Here is a 21,933-nt window from a genome sequence, read left to right as displayed (position 1 = left end):
GTAACCACTCAATTTCATAGGTAGAGCTATGGATGCAAGGACTGACCATCCATGATATAAAAATTATAGTAATCATATTTTGAGGCTATACAGTGTTTGTATACATTGACTGCATTTACAAACATTGGAGTAAGATAAGCTTATATTGATGGTTTTGATGGGTTACGACAGATGAACTCATGAGACATTTATAAGTTATATTCTTCAAGAATCAACGGGTACATATTAATTTATAAGTAAAAAAATGGATGTAGTTACTTCAGATTGTCCCTTTAAAGAACTGTCAAAACATAATGAGGCTGATGTACCACTGCAAGGACAATTACTTTATTTTCATAAAAAAAACAAAAAACAGGTCCATTATTTTTAGTACAGTCAACTTGATGTGAAACAAAAGTAAGATTAGAAAGGCAAAGAGTCATTCAAAGAGTAAAATCAAACAGGGAAGACTGAGGCAGAGACATATTCAGAGTTCCTATAGAATAACACTTACTGGTACTCACGTTAGTGTTTGTGAAACTGTCTGTGTGGATCTGATTTACCATCGAAGCTAGAAAGCGTACAGTAGTAAGACAGACGACCAAGAGGACACCTATTCCCCATTTACAGAAAAGGTTCCCTAAACCAGAAGTAACAGTCTGTGCTTGCACACGGAGGGCCAAAAGAAACGTCTGGATTATGCTTCCTGATTGGATGGCTGACAAAGTGTATTTTTCTGGATAATGTCCATTGGTGAGAACAATGGCGAGAGAGAGCTCTGAGTCCAGGTCCTCCGAGACGTGGCTCTGGGAAGAATAAGGAGAAGAGAAAGGTTCAGTACGTCAGTCCAGATATCATACTTGACATTGCAGAGGGAGAGAGAGAGCGAGAGAAAGGCGGGGGTTGACTCATGTAGAATTCAATTTACCATCCCTTTGGTGACTTCTTCCCAGGCTTATTTTTACAACATGGTGCTCAAAACGACACAGGCAATTAAAAAAAGGGATTAAAAACAAAGCCGATCAAGGCGAATGACGACAGCGCTCTCCATTTCACAGTGAATTACTCATCAACGCTGCCACAAATAAAAGATAATCATTTGCACAAACTATAAAAAAACAGCATGGAGTTCAATTGGAGACATGAAGCATAATCATTCAATCTAGACGTCTTGTCAGTCAGCCATAGTGAGATGTTTGAGGACAATTGCAAGCAGCACAGAGATCAGGATTGCGTTCAGTGGGGTGTAATGTTTGATTTTTCAGATAGAAATATATCATGCAGAACTGGTCCTCAGTCATGTCAAATAGGGAATCAGCTCTACGAAATACAGTGGGAAGAAAATGTATGTGAGAACCCTTTGGAATTACCTGGACTTCTGCATAAATTGGTAATACAATTTGATCTGATCTTCATCTAGGTCACAACAATAGACAAACACAGTCTGCTTAAACAAATAACACGTTTTCATGTCTTTCTTGAACACACCGTGTAAACAGTGCAAGGTGGAAAAAGTATGCGAACCCTTGGATAACTGGTTGACCCTTCTTTGGCAGCAATAACCTCAACCAAATGTTTTCTGTAGTTGCGGATCAGACCTGCACAACGGTTTGGAGGAATTTTGGATCTTCCTCTTTACAAAACTGTTTCAGTTCAGCAATATTCTTGGGATGTCTTGTGTGAACTGCTCTCGAGGTCATGCCACAGCATCTCAAATCGGGTTGAGGTCAGGACTCTGACTGGGCCACTCCAGAAGGCGCATTTTCTTCTGTTGAAACCATTCTGTTGTTGATTTACTTCTGTGTTTTGGGCCGTTGTCCTGTTGCATCACCCAACTTCTGTTGAGCTTCAATTGGCAGAAAGATAGCCTAACATTCTCCTGCAAAATGTCTTGATAAAGTTGGGAATTCATTTTTCGGTTGATGATAGCAAGCTGTCCAGGCCCTGAGGCAGCAAAGCAGCCCCAAACCATGATGATCCCTCCATCATACTTTAGAGTTGGGATGAGGTGGTGATGTTAGTGTGCTGTGCCTTTTTTTCTCCACACATAGTGTTGCGTGTTCCTTCCAAACAACTCAACTGTAGTTTCATCTGTCCACAGAATATTTTGCCAGTAGCGCTGGGGAACATCCAGGTGCACTTTTTGCAAACTTCAGATGTGCAGCAATGTTTTTTTTTGGACAGCAGTGGCTTTTTCTGTGGTATCCTCCCATGAATACCATTCTTGTTGAGTGTTTTACGTATCGTAGACTTGTCAACAGACGTTAACATGTTCCCAGAGATTTCTGTCTTTAGCAGACACTCTAGGATTCTTCTTAACCTCATTGAGCATTCTGCACAGCTCTTGTAGTCATCTTTGGAGGACGGCCACTCCTAGGGAGAGTAGCAACAGTGCTGAACTTTCTCCATTTGTAGACAATTTGTCTTACCGTGGACTGATGAACGTCAAGGCATTTAGAGATAGTTTTGTAACCCTTTCCAGCTTCATGCAAGTCAACAATTCTTCATCTTAGGTCTTCTGAGATCTCTTTTGTTCGAGGCGTGGTTCACATCACGTAATGCTCTTGTGAATAGCAAACTCACATTTTGTGAGTGTTTTTTATAGGGCAGGGCAGCTCTAACCAACATCTCCAATCTCGTCTCATTGATTGGACTCCAGGTTAGTGGACTCCTGACTCCAATTAGCTTTTGGAGAAGTCATTAGCCTAGGGGTTCACATACTTTTTCCAACCTAGACTGTGAATGTTTAAATAATGTATTCAATATAGACAAGACAAATACAATCATGTATGTGTTATTAGTTTAAGCACACTTTGTTTGTCTATTGTTGTGACTTAGATGAAGATCAGATCAAAATTGATGACCAATTTATGCATTTATCCAGGTAATTCCAAAGGGTTCACATACTTTTTCTTGCCACTGCACATGTCTATTGGCAACTTTCCAGAACATTGCGACTCCTGAACGCATACCTGATATAAGGCTTCTGATATAATCTACATTGTTCTTTATGAATCATTGTTAAAAAGTGGTTGGAGGTGATTTTTGATTAGATTTACTTTTTTGGGGGGGGGGGGGTTCAAAAAGGTGCACAGTTAAAAACTACAAACCCCAGAGAACAGACACGTCCATTTCCAACGTGGTACTCACCTGGAGATCAGTAGTTGGAGATCAGTAGCTGATCAACTTCTTGACAGCGTCAAAGCACTTCCACTTGTCTGGGATGTAGAAGGGTTCGAAGATGTGGGGGAAGGGAGTGTCGTAGCCGCAGACTCTAGCGATGGGCGCCTCTAGGTTGAGGAAGCACTCCTCCTGTGGACACACAACAGGTACGTGGTCAGTCTCACTCTCTCAGCAGTCACATCACATCCCTCTGGACATGGATGACAGGCTCTGCTGGTGTTTGGGTATTCGCAACAATTCGTGTTCCATGCGTGGGAAAAATTTTGCAAGTGGAAATCTGAAGGTATTCGTAGTCAGACATGTTCAAATAGCACCTCCCCGTTTTACTAGGTTTCCATCCTTCTTGTGCCCAAACACGACCCAGTTAATACAACCGTTTAAATCGGACTTTGCATTACACACACAGGGCCAGCATTTTTCTTGACCACATTCCCTAAGTTCTAGACCTCAGCTGAATCTGGTAATGAATGGTGTGGCTGTTGAACAAGTTGAGAAGACAAAACTACTTGGCGTTACCTTAGATTGTAAACCGTCATGGTCAAAACATATAGATTCAATGGTTGTAAAGATGGGGAGAGGTCTGTCCGTAATAAAGAGATGCTCTGCTTTTTTGACACCACACTCCACAATGAAATTCCTGCAGGCTCTAGTTTTGTCTAATCTTGATTATTGTCCAGTCGTGTGGTCCAGTGCTGCAAGGAAATACCTAGTTAAGCTGCAGCTGGCCCAGAACAGAGCGGCACATCTTGCTCTTCATTGTAAGAGGGCTGATATAAATACTATGCATGCCAGTCTCTCTTGGCTAAGAGTAGAGAAGAGACTGATTGCATCACTTATTTTTTATAAGCAACATTAATGTGCTGAAAATCCCAAATTGTTTGCATAGTCAACTTACACACAGCTCTGACACACACACTTACCCCACCAGACATGCCACCAAGGGTCTTTTCACAGTCCCCAAAATCCAGAACAAATTCAAGAAAGTGTACAGTATTATAGAGACATTATTGCATGGAACTCTGTTTCATCTCACATTGTTCAAATGAACAGCAAACCTGGTTTCAAAAAACAGACGAAGCTACACCTCACGGCACCACGCCTCTCCCCTATTTGACCTAGATAGTTTGTGTGTATGTATTGATATGTAGGCTACGTGTGCTTTAAACATTTTTGATGTAGTTCTGTCCATGAGCTGTTGTCTATTAATGTTCGGTATTATGTCACGTTTCATGTGGTCCCCAGGAAGAGTAGCTGCTGCTTTTGCAACAGCTAAATGAGGATCCTATTACAACACCAAACACCAGAATAAACTCCAGGCCGCTGTTCTGTGCTTGACACCGAGACAGTGGAGTGGAATCAGCTTCACTGTCATGGCTGTAGCCACAGTAATGCTAGAAGTGCTTCACTGAAACATTGCCAACAGGTTCAGTGAATTCACTACCACCACCCTTAAAAGTTGGAGACAAATGGCTTATTTAAAATCACAGCTCAGAGCTGGCCAACGCACAGCTTGTGTTTTGGCAGCGCTGGAAAACAAGCCATCACTCATGTCTCTATTGGCTTTTGACCTCCTCCCACAGCATCTGAATGCGATGAAGGGGCCAATAGCTTCCACAGGAGAGAAAAGCCATCGCTGAGCCAAATTAACCATAAGGTCTTAGTAACTAGCATTCACACACACAGACAGACAGGCTAGCCCTACTCTGTAGACATTGTGTTGTATTTGCATGTTTCTGCAGTAATATGTTTTTCATCTCCTCAAAAACATCTGGCAGGGTTCAGAAGAACGTCAGGCTCCATGAGAAAGCCTTTGTGCGTCTCCGTATTTCACGGACTGTAAAAACACAATAGAGAGCCTGCAGATGCGTGTCGGCTCCACGTCCCCAGTACCATGCCAGGCCCGCGGAGTCTAATTCACAGCTATAGCTTTAGCATTGCCAGCAGCAGCATCTCAGGATCCTTTGATATGTTAAAAGGGAATTAGCAGACAGACGAAATGGTCCTCTGGGTTATAAGGGTTTACTGTACCATGAGACGGGAATACATATGCAGTATGTATATGCAGTTCTATTACCACTGTGGTACAACAGAGGTCATAAATCAGTGTTAAAAGCAATTCAGTTTTTCCAGGTGTTAGGTTCTAAATGAACCTATTAACTCACGGACGATTAGTAAAGCTTAAACCAAGTTAATTCACCCATTAACTTGGTTTGAGTCAAGACAGCTGCACAGACAAAGAAATGTTTCCACCAGTGATAGTATATATACACCCCAATTTCGGTGGTTTCCTCCTCCTCTTTAAATATTACATCTTTATTGCTAGGCAAGAAGTTAAGTGATACGGGCCACAAACTGTTCCTTCTCCCTTAAGGTGACCTGACCTCGACCCGCTTCCTCACTAATCCACAGCTCTCCACCCTTATCAGTGCCTGCCAACATCTGATCGTCTTCCCTGCACTCAGTACATTCCAAATTTAATTGCCTCCACTATATACATTCCTCCAACAGATAATCATTAACTTCTGGTGTAGACCCTCTAGACCGTAGCACTCAATATTTCAATAGAATACCTGATAATTAAAACAGGATTTGATCCCTAAGAAGTTAACGGGATCGATTTGACAACATCCGGTGAAATGGAAGAGCTCCAAATTCAAATTATTAGAAATATTTAACTTTCATGCAATACACCAAATTAAAGCTTTACTTCTTGTTAATCCAGCAACCGTGTCAGATTTCAAAAAGGCTTTACGGCGAATGCAAACCATGCAATTATCTGAGGACAGCACCCCATCAAACAAACACAGACAATCATATTTCATCCCGCCAGGTGCGACACAAAACTCAGGAATAACGATATAATTCGTGCCTTACCTTAGAAGAGCTTATTCTGTTTGCACTCCAATATGTCCCATAAACATCACAAATGGTTCTTTTGTTCGATTAATTCCGTCGTTATATCTCAAATGTCCATTTATTTGGCGCATTTGATCCAGAAAAACACCGGTTCCAGCTCGCGCAACATGTCTACAAAATATGTAATAAGTTTCCTGTAATCTTTGTCCAAATGTAACAGTATAACTTTAAACCGTCCCCTCGCCCCGACACGGGCGCGAACCAGGGACCCTCTGCACACATCAACAACAGTCGCCCACGAAGCGTCGTTACCCATCGCTCCACAAAAGCCGCGGCCCTTGCAGAGCAAGGTGCAACACTACTTCTAGGTTTCAGAGCAAGTGACGTAACTGATTGAAACGCTAGTAGCGCGTACCCGCTAACCATTTCACATCCGTTACACTCACCCCCCTTTCAACCTCCTCCTTTTCCACAGCAACCAGTGATCCGGGTCACGGCACCAATGTAACAGTATAACTTTACGGCGTCCCCTCGCCCCGACACGGGCGCGAACCAGGGACCCTCTGCACACATCAACAACGGTCGCCCACGAAGCATCGTTACCCATCGCTCCACAAAGGCCACGGCTCTTGCAGAGCAAGGTGCAACACTACTTCTAGGTTTCAGAGCAAGTGACGTAACTGATTGAAACGCTAGTAGCGCGTACCCGCTAACCATTTCACATCCGTTACACAAACAACTTTAGGTATTTTTTTAACGTAAATAATGGATACATTTAAGACGGGATAAACTGCGTTCAATAGCCGATAAAAACAAAGTGGAGCGAGCTTTCAGGTCGCGTGCCCCTAAAAAAACAGTAAACTAGACTCGACCCTCGTTCTGAACAGCCCTACTTCTTCATTACACAAAGGAAAAACATCAACCAATTTCTAAAGACTGTTGACATCCAGTGGAAGCGATAGGAACTGCAAGCAAGTGCCTTAGAAATCTAGATCCCCATAGAAAACGCGTTGAAAAGAGTGACCTAAAAAAGAAAGAAATCCTGGACAGTTTGTCCTCGGGGTTTCGCCTGCCAAATAAGTTCTGTTATACTCACAGACATCATTCAAACAGTTTTAGAAACTTCAGAGTGTTTTCTATCCAAATCTACTAATGATATGCATATCCTAGCTTCTGGGCAGGTAGTTAGCAGGCAGTTTACTTTGGGCACGCTTTTCATCCGGATGTGAAAATACCGCCCCCTAGCCTAGAGAGGTTTAACACTATTCCAAGTTTAGGAGTCAGAACCCAGAATCCATCACAAGTTTACAGTGTGCTCATGTGTATGGCACATGGCCCACTGTAGTGTATCAAAGGGGGGGGGTGGGGGTGTCATTACTCAGCCCACAACAGGCAGCCCCGCTCTGCCTCGCTAATTAGTGGTGCTTAGCTTTAATGGATGCCTGCAGTTAGTGCCAGCCAGCATCCCCTCCCCATCCAACCCTACCCCTCCTTGGCCAAGTGAGCCAAACGGTTTCCATGGATAAGTCCTTCTGTCCCCTCCAACAGTCTAGGGCAGAGCTGGGAGACTGGGCATGATGCATTGTATGTATAAGACCATAAGTTCACATTCTATAGTCAAATATATCGATTCACCTAGTTTGAGGCAAGAACATGAATCAATTTAGACTCTGTAAGGTTAAAATCTTATAAGCCCAAAATTAGTTTTCACAGTCTTGAAGAACTTTAATAGCTCTTCAACACTTGGAAGGTGAAGATTTTCTTGACGCAGAACTCTCAGAAAGGACGCTCACAATGTCTGGCAGTGGCATGTATGCCACTAAGGAAAATAAAAACATTTGAGCTGCTAATTATATTCTTTGACCAGTTTTCCTTGCCATGTTGCTCAGTGGAAAGCTATTCCTGGTCATGGGGGCTAGGAGTGTAACAGTGTAAAGACAGACACGTGTGTGGCAGCTGAAAGGGGCCTGCAGTGGACTTCAGTGACAGATTGACAGCACACTTAATCATCAAGATGAAGCTTCAAATTTAAGATGAGTCTGGTCAGGCCTGCATTTTTGTAGAGTTACATCAGACGTGTGATAAATCCTGTCAGACGTTTTGAAAGAATGAAAACATGTAGCATCGGCCATGTAGCCTAGCCCATCTCTCCTAATTTACTGTCACGATAGAGGACCATCCGTGTCTCTAGAGTGCAGAGCATTAAGGGAGAACGTCTCATGAGACAGTCTATGATCCACAGGCAGACAAAGACAGTACTAAAGGCTTTTTCCTGTCAGATTCCAAACTGTAATCTCCTCTAAATACACTTACTTACTGGAAGCAGGAGGAAAGAACAGTCTGGTTGCTTGTCACCACAGCTAAATGGTGATGTGCCACAGAACTCCGATTTCACTCAAATCGCTGTTTATCTTTGGAGAAAACACATCATTATATGCAATCTGACTTAAATGTCTGCATATAAATATGACAAAAATGGAGGACTGCATCTCTCGAGGAGGCAATATTGAAAAATATAAAAATACCAACTGGCGGGGGTTTAGATTTGCAGTTGCGCATTTTGCCTCCGGTCACACGGAAAAAGTGTGTCAGCGACAGCCACAGATTTGGGAATTCAGTCACTCCCGGGTTATACCAATATTACCAAATGGGACTGCCAACAATGACAAATCACACACTGCACTCTGGGCACACACTAGCTGAATCTGTATTGTGACTAGGAATCAACGTGGAGAATACATTGGATTTGAAATAAGTAATCAACCAGTTGATCTAATTTGAACCAGCGTTGTAAACATTTGAAATTAGGGTAAAATGTTCACTTAAATACATTGACTTAACCTGACTAACAGGTTGTTACATTAATCTAATTTCAACATAATCATCAGAACTATGTAATGTTGAAATTGCATTGAAAATGTCATGCAGAAACATAAAAAATATTTGTCATCCTACATTCCATTGGGTGGTTGAAATTTTGTTGAATTTCATGTCATTTTTACATTTTTAGGACTTTTAGTCGACTATTCGATTGTTTGGTTGATAGGCTGTTGGTCAACAAATACTATTTTATATTTAGTCCCAAATATAGTGCCTTTGGAAAGTACTCAGACCCCTTGATTTTTCCCACATTTTGTTAAGTTACAGCCTTATTCTAAAATGGATTAAATAAAAATTCATCAGCAATCTAAACACAATACCCCATATTGACAAAAGCGAAAACGGGTTTTTAGAAATGTTTGCATATTTATAAAAAAGAAAACAGAAATACCTCATTTACATAAGCATTCAGACCCTTTGCTATGAGACTCGACATTGAGCTCAGGTGCATCCTGTTTCCATTGATCATCCTTGAGATGTTTCTACAACTTGATTGGAGTACAACTGAGGTAAAATAAATTGATTGGACATGATTCGTAAAGGCACACACCTGTCTATATAAAGGTCCCACAGTTGACAGCGCATGTCTAGGCAAAAACCAAGTCATGAGGTCGAAGGAATTGTCCGTAGAGCTCAGACAGGGCACAGATCTGGGGAAGGGTACAAAAACATTTCTACAGCATTGAAGGTCCACAAGAACAGAGTGGCCTCCATCATCAAGAAGTTTGGAACCACCAAGACTCTTCCCAGAGTCTTCTCGGGGGAGAAGGGGCTTGGTCAGGGAGGTGACCAAGAACCCGCCGGTCACTCTTACAGAGCTCTAAAGTTCCTCTGTGGAGATGGGAGAACCTTCCAGAAAGACAATCATCTCTGCTGCACTCCACCAATCACACCTTCACGGTAGACTGTCCAGACTGAAGCAACTCCTCAGTAAAAGGCACATGACAGCCCACTTGTAGTTCACCAAAAGGCATCTAAAGACTCTCAGACCATGAGAAACAAGATTCTCTGGTATAATGAAATAGAGATTCAACTCTTTGGCCTGAATGCCAAGCATCACGTCTGGAGGAAACCTTACGGTGAAGCATGGTGGTGGCAGCATCATGCTGTGGGGATGTTTTTCAGTGGCAGGGCTGGGAGACAAGTCAGGATCCAGGCAAAGATGAACGGAGCAAAGGACAGAGATCATTAACGAAAACCTGCTCCAGAGTGCTCAGGACCTCAGACTAGGGTGAAGGTTCACTTTCCAACAGGACAACAACCCTATGCATACAGCCAAGAGAATGCAGGAGTGGCCCAGCCAGAGCCTGGACTTGAACCCGATCAAACATTTCTGGACAGACCTGAAAATAGCTGTGCAGCAACACTCCCCATCCAACGTGACAGAGCTTGAGAGGATCTGCAGGGAGGAATGGAAGAAACTCCAAATACAGGTGTGCCAAGCTTGTAGGTTTATACTGACTGTAATTGCTGCCAAAGGCACTTCAACAAAGTACTGAGTAAAGGGTCTGATTACTTATGTAACCGTGACATTTCAGTTTACATTTTTTATAAATTTGCAAAAATAAAAAAAACATTTTGATTGTCATTATGGGGTATTGTGTGTAGATTGATGAGACAAAAAATGTTGAATCCATTTTTGAATCAGGCTGTTACGTAACAAAATGTGGAAAAAGTCAAGGGGTTTGAATACTTTCCGAATGCACTGTATATATTTTTTAAATGGCACACAAGACATCCATTATTCACACCTGTCTAAGTGGACTAATCCATTGCAGAGGCTGTGGCAATGGCACACCGGTAGGAAGTCTACATTTAGAGTAAATTCCCATAATTTCTAATCTACAATGTTTGTTTGGTTACGGTCATTTCTGTTAATACATTCAATATATGACGACAGTCTTACCTTTCTCATTGTAGGAGTGGACACCGTATGCAGAACGCACAACCTAGGCTACACTTTCATTCCATTTACGAATTGTCAATTTAGAAATTGTCTTTTGTTTGGAGCGCTCCTGTCAATCTTGTGAAAGGAAATGCATCTGAATACGTATAGAAGTAGGCCTAGGCTACCTGGCCTGCGAGCAAATGTAGACCTATAAATGTGCCCAGATCTGGGGATCTGATACTATTTCTGACTGTCTTAACTCACCACCACTGTGGAGCTTCTCAAAGTAATTTTTTCTTTGCCTTTAACAGCAAGTAAACAAAGTCTGTTTTTACATCCATTGAGAATGACAATAGTTCCTCAACGTAGCCTATTTGAAAAATCTTTCCAGCTCTCTCCCTTTCGATAACAACTCAGCATGAAAAGGGGAAGAAAATGTCATGCTCCATAAAATAGGCCTACCTGATTACTTCTTATCTCTTGCGCAAATAGCCTACAGCTGTGTGTCAGGAGCTCACTGGTGTGGGAAACTGAGGGCCCAGAAAACTTTATTTAATGTTGTAAGTTTGCTAGCACTAGCTTCGGGCTGGACCAAGTTAATAGTTGACACAAATGTTTCAAGTTCCTCGCATGTGTAGCCAATATGATTTATAGGATATTTATTTTTAAAATCAGGATATTGGCTACCTGCAGGCTGCTATTTTTACATATTGGCAATAGCAATAGAAAGTTACTTTTAGATTGGTATCTTTTTGATTTAGAATTTTGATTACCGACGTGACATTGATTCAGATATGAAGACTATTATAAATTGAAACTGTTCCACGAAAATGTGCATATAAAAATCATAACTGGCACGCAGATCCGTAGAAATGGTACGATAAATTGGCACTCTACTAGTTAGGATATATTGATCTCTGGCTCCCTCTTTAGTAATTTGTGCATCTTCATTTTTAATTACAACGCTTAAAGGATCAGACAAGCTCAGTAGCCTAGATATAGTTAATTTTATTAAAACATATGAAAAAAATTCACATTTAAACATTTTGACTGATCGATTGGCTGAAAGAACAGACGACTCTCGGTCGACTAAGATTTTTTTTGTTGTTGTCGGGGACAGCCCTAGACATTTTATTTGAACTTGTTTCAATGTTGATAGTAAAATGGTATGTTTGAATCAACATCGTTTCAGTGTCATGCCTCATGAACCTAAACACAGAGGTATATTGAAATAAAATGTGAAGCCAAAATCCAACGATTCCTGCCTGAACATTGACTCCTACTGGTATACGAGGGGCAATGCACTTCAGAGAGAACAAGTCTACCGTCCAGATGATTACCTCTATGTACCCTACTTAGATTTGGAAACAAGCGGTGTTCAATTCAGCGGAGCTACCCTGTTAACACATTGATAAACTTCCATACTAATTTGAGTAGACTAGTTGAAAGTAACTAACTTTTCTTACATAAGTTGTATGTGAAAGTCAATTCGGAGTAAGGTTGAGTTTATGTAGGCTACATTGACATGCCCAATAAAGGACAACATAATTTCAACATTTAGCTAGGTATACTCTCATTCATCCATCTTTGGAAGTTTAGAAATAGCTACCATTAGCCCTATAAATAGGATGCCAAATTCATGATACTAATAATAGTATTACACTTTACCTTTGGATATGGTCTTTTATGTACGTTATTCATAATATTTATTTAAAACGTCACCCCGTTCACGATAATGGTTTGCTCCGACACACAGTGAGTCACGTGGCCGTGGCTTGCTATACAAAGCAGGCAGACTGGCATTGAGGCATTCAGTTACTGTTGCATTCAAATAGAACATTAGAATGGGCCAAACGAGTGACCTAAGCGCCTTTGAGCGTGGTATGATCGTCGGTGCCAGGAACGCCGGTTCCAGTAACGCCGGTTCCAGTATCTCAGAAACGGCCGGCGTCCTGGGCTTTTCACGTTGATGAGAGGTCGAAGGAGAAATGGCAAGAATCGTGCAAGCTAAGGCAGACCACAAACAGGAAAATAACGGCGAAGTACAACAGAAGTGTGCAGGAAGGCATCTCGGCACGCACAACTTGTCGGTCCTTACCACAGATGATGACCACACCGGTTTCCACTCCTATTAGATAAAAACATGGAGAAGTGGCTCCAGTGGGCACGCGATCACCAACACTGGACAATTAAGGAGTGGAAAAAAGTAACCTGGTCCAACAAATCCCAGTTCCTGTTGATGGCAAAGTCAGGATTTGGCATAAGCACCATGAGTCCATAGCCCCATCTTGCCTGGTGTCAAACGTACAGGCTGGTGGCGGTGGTGTAATGATGTGTGGAACGTTTTCCTGGCACACGTGAAGTCCCTTGATACCAAATGAACAACGTTTTCATGCCCCAAAGAATTCAGACTGTTATAGAGGCAAAGGGGTGTCCGACCGGTACTAGATGGGTATACCTAATAAGCTGGCCAATGTGTGTGTACTATCCAAGCAGAAGATACTCCTTCAAATTTGATATTTGGTTGTGTTCACAATTCAATATAAAGTTTGTCCAAAAATGAATAATTGATATGTTCGATTCATGTCTCAATCTCAACCAATAATCTAAGTTAAAGAATAGCACTAAATCAAATCAAACTTTAATTGCACTCCAAATAAAGTTTGATGTCATTTAGTCCTATTCTCTAACTTAGATTTTTAGTTGAGATGGAGGTATGAATCCAACACAGAAATAACTTGTAGACTACATTTGAAAATCAACCAACCATCCTTCAGACAATATCCAAACATAAGTGTATTATTAATATCATGAATTTGGCATCCTATTTATAGGGCTAAATGGTACATTACCAAAAGTATGTGGACACCTGCTCGTCGAACATCTCATTCCAAAATCATGGGCATTAACATGGAGTTGGTCCCTCATTTGGGGCTATAAACAGCCTTCACTCTTCTGAGAAGGTTTTCCACTAGATGTTGGAACATTGCAGCGGGGACTTGCTTCCATTCAGCCACAAGAGCATGAGTGAGGTTGGGCACTGATGTTGGGCGATTAGGCCTGGCTCACAGTCGGCGTTCCAATTAATCCCAAAAGTGTTTGATGGGGTTGAGGTCAGGGCTCTGTGCAGGCCAGTCAAATTCTTCCACACCGATCTCGACTAACCGTTTCTGTTTGGACTTCTCTCTGAACTGGGATATTGACATGCTGAAACAGGAAAGGGCCTTCACCAAACTGTTGCCACAAAGTTGGAACCACAGAATCGTCTAGAATGTCATTGAATGCTGTAGCGTTACAATTTCGCTTCACTGGAACTACCGAACCATGAAAAACCGCCCCAGACCATTATTCCACCACTAAACTTTACAGTTGGCCCTATGCACTGGGGCAGGTAGCGTTTACCTGGCATCCGCCAAACCCAGATTTGTCCGTTGGACTGCCAGATGGTAAAGAGTGATTCATTGCTCCAGAAAACGAATTTCCAGTGCTCCAGAGTCCAATGGCCGCGAGCTTTACGCCACCCCAGCCAACGCTTGCCATTGTGCATGATCTTAGGCTTGTGTGTGGCTGCTGGGCATGGAAACCCATTTCATGAAGCTCCCAACAAAGTTATTGTACTGACGTTGCATCCAGAGGCAGTTTGGAACTCGGTAGTGAGTGTTGCAACCAAGGACAAGGGTCTGAATACTTATGTAAATAAGATATTTCAGTTTAGTATTTTTTTTATACATTTGCAAACATTTCCAAAAACCTGTTTTTGCTTTGTCATTATGGGGTATTGTGTGTAGATTGATGTGGGGGGAAACAAACAATTGAATCCATTTTACAATAAGGCTGTAACGTAACAAAATGTGGAAAAAGTCAAGGGGTCTGAATAGTTTCCGAATGCACTGTGTGGCACAGCACATAAGAACACATCAGTGAGATCTCACTACAGGGGTGTACTTTCCTCTGCCTAGTCTCTCAGCACCGTTTAATCTGTACCTTTATCAGACTTACATAGGCTCTCCAATGACTGATTATCAACAAACACAGGCCATTTCAACACCGCTCTGAGGTTGACAGCAGCCCATCTATTTATTTTTTTATTTTTATTTTTATTTTTTAAATCACTTTTTATTTTACTGGGTTTACAAATAATACATGGTGTGGTCATTTTTTTTTTAAAGACATCTTGGAAAATCCATTTTGATCTTCAAAGTATTTGTTTACTTCCATGATTCCCATATGAACAATGGTTTCAGAGGGTTCAAAGAGAGCAGCAGTTAATGGGTTCATAAAAACTGGAAGCTTTTAGAGACTGATTAGAGGAGTTAATTAAAGACTTCCTGTGTACTAGTACTTTCATATCACTTACTATGCAACTTCCTGGAAGGAAAAATGAGTCACATTCTCTGATCATCCTATTGAAGGTCAAATTTAGGGAAATCCCTTGCAATTTAGATTAAAATCTACCTCTACAGGTAAAGGATGGCCCAGTATGGATGAATTAACACCCAAACTGGCCAAAGAGTGGTTCATGCTAGGCTGTGGCCATTCAACCCATCAATTGTCAAAAAAGAGAACATGGAGCTTGGAGAGATACCTCATGTCCATACTCTACCACAGCCTGAAGGCTATCCAATTTCACTTTCCTCAGTGTGTGTGTGTAGCCTAACAGGCCTCTTCCATAAACACATCCCTTTGAAGGAGATTGGTGTATCCTGTGAGGGAAAGAGACGGGGCATCCAGCCATGGTTTTACAGTGGAGGGCGCAGGAAAACAAACCAGCTTTCTTTAAAACGGCCTAACAGGCAAACATGGGCTCTGCTTCTGATTCAGAAGGCATGTATGGCAGAAAAACGCAGGCCTTCATCTTTGACCAACCCGAACTGGGCCGGAATGGAAGACGGCCATCTTTGATGTGAGGCCCGGACCAGTAGTACCACAGCTCAGCGATAAGCCCTGGGTTGGAGTTTAATGCTGGACTCCGCGCCATTCCCATTACACACAAATAAAGGAAGGAACTCGCCTGAGCAACCAGAGTGGATGATTCCAACGTATCTGAAAGCTGTGGTAGGTCTACAGCAAAGGTTACGGGACCAGAGGCTGTGTATAAGTAAGCAATAAGGCCCGAGGGGGTGTGGTATATGGCCAATATACCGCGGCTAAGGGCTGTTCTTAGGCACGACACAACTATTGCTATTATCAACTGGTTACCAACTTAATTAGAGCAGTAAAAACACATGTTTTGTCATACCCGTGGAATACGGTCTGATATACCACAGCCGTCAGCCAATCAGCACTCAGGGCTCAAACCACCCAGTTTATAATCTGGGATTGGTGTTTGCAGTGACTGGGGAGATGCAGCATGAACTGTTCCTTAATAAATAAATACAAATCACATGGAAGCTCTAGTTTTGCTTGTGTATCTCAAGTAAAGCTTCATCCCTAAGTGTACCTCCATGTATAGCGTGAAACAGACTTAAAGCCACAGTGTTGCTTGTAAACACAGCCTCTACTGTACAGTCTAATCCCAGGGGTCTAGCCTATAAATACTATACAGTACCAGTCTTTTATACTCATTCAGGGATTTTCTTTATTTTGACTACTTTCTACATTGTAGAATAATAGTGAAGACATCAAAACTATGGAATAACACTGTAGCACAGCGAGGTCCATGTGTTAATTGTCACAAAGCTGTATGCACAGCAGTATGGGAGAGGCTGCTCAACTTTTCCATGGCACTCTTTGTATCCTTGAGGTCCATTGTAAGTCAGCAGAGAAAGCTCTGATATGAGTAGAGGTCAGCCAATGACAACACCTTTTGTGAGGTGTAGTTAATCCACCGAATGGAAACTTTCAAACCCTTAACGCCGCTGTTCCAAATTTAAAAGAAAGTCAAACTAATCCATAATTGGACCGTGCTTACACTGCCCTGAGGCAGTTGGCTTTGACCCGATTATCCTTTCGTTTCACCCTCCTGTCCAGACATAATACATTGACAAAAGCATTATATATAGCCACTCCTGGAGTCACTTTAAAACATGGAAAGGGGTGGAAAGAGTTTTGCACATGCCTCAAAACCAGATAACAAAACAGCTGAACATTGGGATAAGCCTACTGACGGCCTGATTTCAATTATTTATTCTTCAACAATCCAAATTTTAAAAAAAGCTCCAGGGTGGGTAAATCAAGGCATACTCTCAGCCCTGTCACTTTGAAGAAAATCTATTTGCACATTGTTCAAAGTATATTTCACATAAAGAATAGAATAAAAGTTGAGTCCTGGACTCTGACAGCTGAGCATGCACTTTGTCAATTGTAACAGTAACCCATACAAGACTATAAGCCATTTGTATCACAGGCCTTCATTCCCACCATGTGCCCCTGAATGGGATATTCCAGGCAGAGTCTCTGCTTTTGACTCTGGTGGTGAGGTGTGGTACAGGTCTCCCTCTCTGCTTTTGACTCTGGTGGTGAGGTGTGGTACAGGTCTCCCTCTCTGCTATTTTTTTTTTATTTTGTTTTTTTTTGACTCTGTGGTGAGGTGTGGTACAGGTCTCCCTCTCTGCTTTTGCCTCTGGTGGTGAGGTGTGGTGCAGGGTCTCCTCTCTGCTTTTGACTCTGGTGGTGAGGTGTGGTAGCAGGGTCTCCCTCTCTGCTTTTGACTCTGGTGGTGTGAGGTGTGGTACAGGTCTCCTCCTCTGCTTTTGACTGGTGGTGAGGTTGGGTACAGGTCTCCCTCTCTGCTTTTGACTGGTGTGAGGTGTGGTCACAGGTCTCCCTCTGCTTTTGACTCTGGTGGTGAGGTGTGGTCAGGTCTCCCTCTCTGCTTTTGCCTCTGGTGGTGAGGTGTGGTGGCGGGTCTCCCTCTCTGCTTTTGATCTGGTGGTGAGGTGTGGTACAGGGTCTCCTCTCTGCTTTTGACTCTGCGTGGTGAGGGTGGTACAGGTCTCCTTCTCTGCTTTTGACTCTGGTGGTGAGGTGTGGTACAGGTCTCCCTCTCTGCTTTTGACTGGTGGTGAGGTGTGGTACAGGTCTCCCTCTCTGCTCTTGACTCTTGTTAAGTAGTGGTTTAGGTCTCCCTTTCTGGTCGTTCCCTTGAGAGCACTTGATATGTTGTTGTTATGGTAGTTCCCAGAGGCTTGACCCAGGTCCGATAGCTCAGCACCTTTCTACTAAAAGCCCTATTTTTAGCGCCTTTTCCGTTTCATTGCGTTATCAGCGCGGCACCCACGCCACATCCTCGTTATTAGCGGGTGAGTCACCACAGTCCGGCGAGTTGTTGTACTGACCATCACCATTGGGCCATCTGGACAGGGGGCAAGTGGGCCCTCCAGAGCCAGTGCTGTCACGTTGCCAAGGGAACTAGGCCACGAGAGTCTGTGTGTGCCCTGCTCTTGAGGGGGGACAACGTGGCACATGGCCGCAACACCTGGATACACTTAGACATTAGACATGAGGTGCAAGTGCGTGTGATCATTTATTCTGTCAGTAGTGGTTGAGGATTAATTTGGCGCGAGATGAAAGCAGTCTCAACAATACCTCATCATACACAAAGCTCATAAAGCTAATTGCTATGCACAATAAAAACGAGGTATTAAATGCTGTAAACAGTTCAATTCACCATATGCTTTCTCACATTCAACTGTGGAGCATGGCGGTCCATTTAAAACATTGGTTCATGACTAAAAATACTGCTGGTTACCTCGGGACACAAAACATGTGAAAACATGGCTATGACTCATAGACCAATAATCCTACCAATAAGCAGGTCTGGGGATAACAACAACATGAGTGACAGCCAGGGAGATGAGAAGGACCAATTCCAAGGCCCTCATCTCAGCGCTGATGCAGACACACAGGGCATCATCCACTTGAGGTAATGCCTACACTGAATAGCATGCCATTAACCGGATACCTTTGATTGTGGTCTATGGGAAAAAAATCTAAATAATAATTTTTAAAAACGCCCTGCCGAAAAGGGTCATAATCATAACTCAGGAATAGCTCAAGGAGGTGAAACTATGGCTCAAACCCTCTCACGTTCTCCCTGAAGGGAACACAGCAAATACTTTGATCATGCCCTCACCAGGCCAGAGCAGAGAGAGGAGATATGGTGGTGAGGTGTGGTACAGGTCTCCCTCTCTGCTTTGACTCGGTGGGGTTGTACGTCTCCCCTGCTTTTTTATTTGTTTTGATGTGTAGGTGTGGTACAGGTCTCTCTCTGCTTTTGCCTCTGGTTGGTGAGGTGTGGTGCAGGGTCTCCTCTCTGCTTTTGACTCTGGTGGTGAGGTTGTGTACAGGGGTCTTCCTCTCTGCTTTTGACTCTGGGAGAGTGAGCGGTGGTACGTCTCCTCTCTGCTTTTGACTGGTGAGTGAGGTTGGTACAGGTCTCCCTACTCGCTTTTGACTGGTGGTGGGTGTGGGCAGGGTCCTCTCCTGCTTTTGACCTCTGGTGGTGAGGTGTGGTCAGGTCTCCCTCTCTTGCTTTTTGCCTCTGGTGGTGAGGTGTGGATGGCGGGTCTCCCTCTCTGCTTTTGATTCTGGTGGTGAGGTGTGGTACAGGGTCTCCCTCTCTGCTTTTGACTCTGGTGTGAGGTGTGGTACAGGTCTCCTTCTCTGCTTTTGACTGGTGGTGAGGTGTATGTACAGGTCTCCCTCTCTGCTTTGACTGGTGTTGAGGTTGGTACAGGTCTCCCTCTCTGCTCTGACTCTTGTTAAATAGTGGTTTAGGTCTCCCTTTCTCGGTCGTTCCTTGAAGAGCACTTGATATGTTGTTGTTATGGTAGTTCCCAAGAGGCTTGACCCAGTCCGATAGCTCAGCACCTTTCTACTAAAAGCCCTATTTTTAGCGCCTTTTCCGTTTCATTGCGTTATCAGCGCGGGCACCCACGCCACATCCTCGTTATTAGCGGGTGAAGTCACCACAGTCCGGCGAAGTTTGTTGTAACTGACCATCACCATTGGCCATCTGGACAGGGGGCAAGTGGGCCCTCCAGAGCCAGTGCCTGTCACGTTGCCAAGGGAACTAGGCCACGAGAGTCTGTGTGTGCCCTGCTCTTGAGGGGGGACAACGTGGCACATGGCCGCAACACCTGGATACACTAGACATTAGACATGAGGTGCCAAGTGCGTGTGATCATTTATTCTGTCAGTAGTGGTTGAGGAATTAATTGGCGACGAGATGAAAGCAGTCTCACAATACCTCATCATACACAAAGCTCATAAGCTAATGGCGATACACAACACAAACACAGTATTAACACCGCATAAACTTTATATTCACCATATGCTATCTCACAATTTCAACAATGGTTACCCTCGGGAAACAAACATGTGAAACATGGTATGACTCAGACCATTAATCCTAACGATAAGCAGGTCTGCGGATAACAAAAACACGAGTGACCGCCAGGGAGATGAGAAGGACAATTCCAGGGCCTCATCTCAGCGCTGATGCCAGACCACACAGCATCATTCACTTGAGGTAATGCCTACACTGAATAGCATGCCATTATCCCGGATACCTTTGAGTGTGGTCTAGGAAGAAAAAACAAAGCGATTGCGAGCCGCTCGACAAGGTTCATAATCATAACTCAGCTCGTGGAGTTGAAACTGTGGTTATGCCCTCTCACATTCTCCCTGAAGGGAACACAGCACATAACTTTGATCATGCCCTCACAGGCCAGAGCAGTCTTCACTAGACAAGAGGGAGGGAGGGAGGTATGGAGGTAAAAATGGGGTGAGGGAAGTGATACACCTCCAGTACAGTCAGTAAGTCCAGTCACTACAGTCCAGTCCAAGTTTGAGTATTAGTTTCACCCTGGCTAGATCTAATATATATTACTCATTTCAACTGACTAAGTCTACCAAGTTCAGTATCGACATATCTGACACACAGTTGATGTCAGAAGTTTACATGTACCTCAGCCAAATACATTTAAACGCAGTTTTTCAAATTCCTGACATTTAATCCTAGTAAAAGTCCGTCTTAGGCAGTTAGGATCAACACTTTATTTTAAGATGTGAAATGTCAGAAAAAAGTAGAAGAATATTTCTTTTTTCCATCACATTCCCAGTGAGTCAGAAGTTTCCTTGCACTCAATTTAGTATTGGTAGCATTGCCTTTAAATTGTGGGTCAAACGTTTCAGGTAGCCTTCCACAAGCTTCCTACAATAAGTTGGGTGAATTTTGGCCATTCCTCTGACAGAGCTGGTGGTACCCGAGTCAGGTTTGTAGGCCTGCCTTGCTCACAACATGCTTTTTCAGTTCTGCCCACAAATGTTCTATAGGATTGAGGTTAGGGCTTTGTGTTGCCACTCAATGCCTTGACTTTGTTGTCCTTAAGCATTTTCACCACAACTTTGGAAGTATGCTTGGGATCATTGTCCATTGGAAGACCCATTTGGCGACCAAGTTTAACTTCTTGACTGATGTCTCTTGAGATGTTCTTCAATATATCCACAATTTTCCTACCTCATGATGCATCTATTTTGTGAAGCTGCACCAGTCTCCTCTGCAGCAAAACACCCCCGCAACATGATGCTGCCACCCCGTGCTTCACGCGTTGGGATGGTGTTTCTCGGCTGCAAGCATCCCCTTTTTCTCTCCAACATAACAATGGTCATATATGGACAAACAGTTATATTTTGTTTCATCAGACCAGAGGACATTTCTCCAAAAGTAAAATTTTGTCCCCATGTGCAGTTGCAAACCGTAGTCTGGCTTTTTTTTATGGCGGTTTAAAGGAGCAGTGGCTTCTTCCTTGCTGACGGCCTTTCAGGTTATGTCGATATAGGACTTGTTTTACTGTGGATATAGATACTTTGTACCTGTTTCTCCAGCATCTTTCCAGGTCCTTTGCTGTTGTTCTGGATTGATTTGCACTTTTCGCACCAAAGTACAATTATCCTAGGAAGACAGAACTCGTCTCCTTCTGAGCGGTATGACGGCTGCGTGTCCCAATGGTGTTTATATGCGTACTATTTGTTTGTAAAGATTGAACGTGGTACCTTCAAGGTGTTTGAAAATTGCTCCCAAGGTGAACCAGACTTGTGGAGATCAACACATGTTTTTTCAAGGTCTTGGCTGATTTCTTTTGATATTCCCATGATGTCAAGCAAAGAGGCATTGAGTTTGAAGGTAGCCTTGAAATACATCC

At 43.1% G+C, this 21,933-nt stretch overlaps 1 protein-coding gene across 1 annotated transcript in view; it reads right to left on the bottom strand.

The window, feature by feature from the left end:
• Positions 1–311: 311 nt before the first annotated feature.
• Positions 312–21,933, bottom strand: part of LOC111965282 (2-oxoisovalerate dehydrogenase subunit beta, mitochondrial) — an 84,399-nt gene continuing 62,777 nt past the window's right edge. Inside the window, exons 10-11 of the mRNA XM_023989364.2 lie at positions 3,130–3,291; positions 312–785 (exon numbers count right to left, since the gene is read on the bottom strand). Coding sequence (XP_023845132.1) covers positions 3,151–3,291 — 141 coding nt within the window. The 3' untranslated portion in view covers positions 312–785; positions 3,130–3,150. The remainder of the gene's footprint in view (positions 786–3,129; positions 3,292–21,933) is intronic.

This window comes from Salvelinus sp. IW2-2015, linkage group LG6.1 (assembly GCF_002910315.2).
Source record: "Salvelinus sp. IW2-2015 linkage group LG6.1, ASM291031v2, whole genome shotgun sequence".
Classification (NCBI taxonomy): Eukaryota; Metazoa; Chordata; class Actinopteri; order Salmoniformes; family Salmonidae; genus Salvelinus; species Salvelinus sp. IW2-2015.
This window is presented reverse-complemented; position numbering and strand designations above follow the sequence as displayed.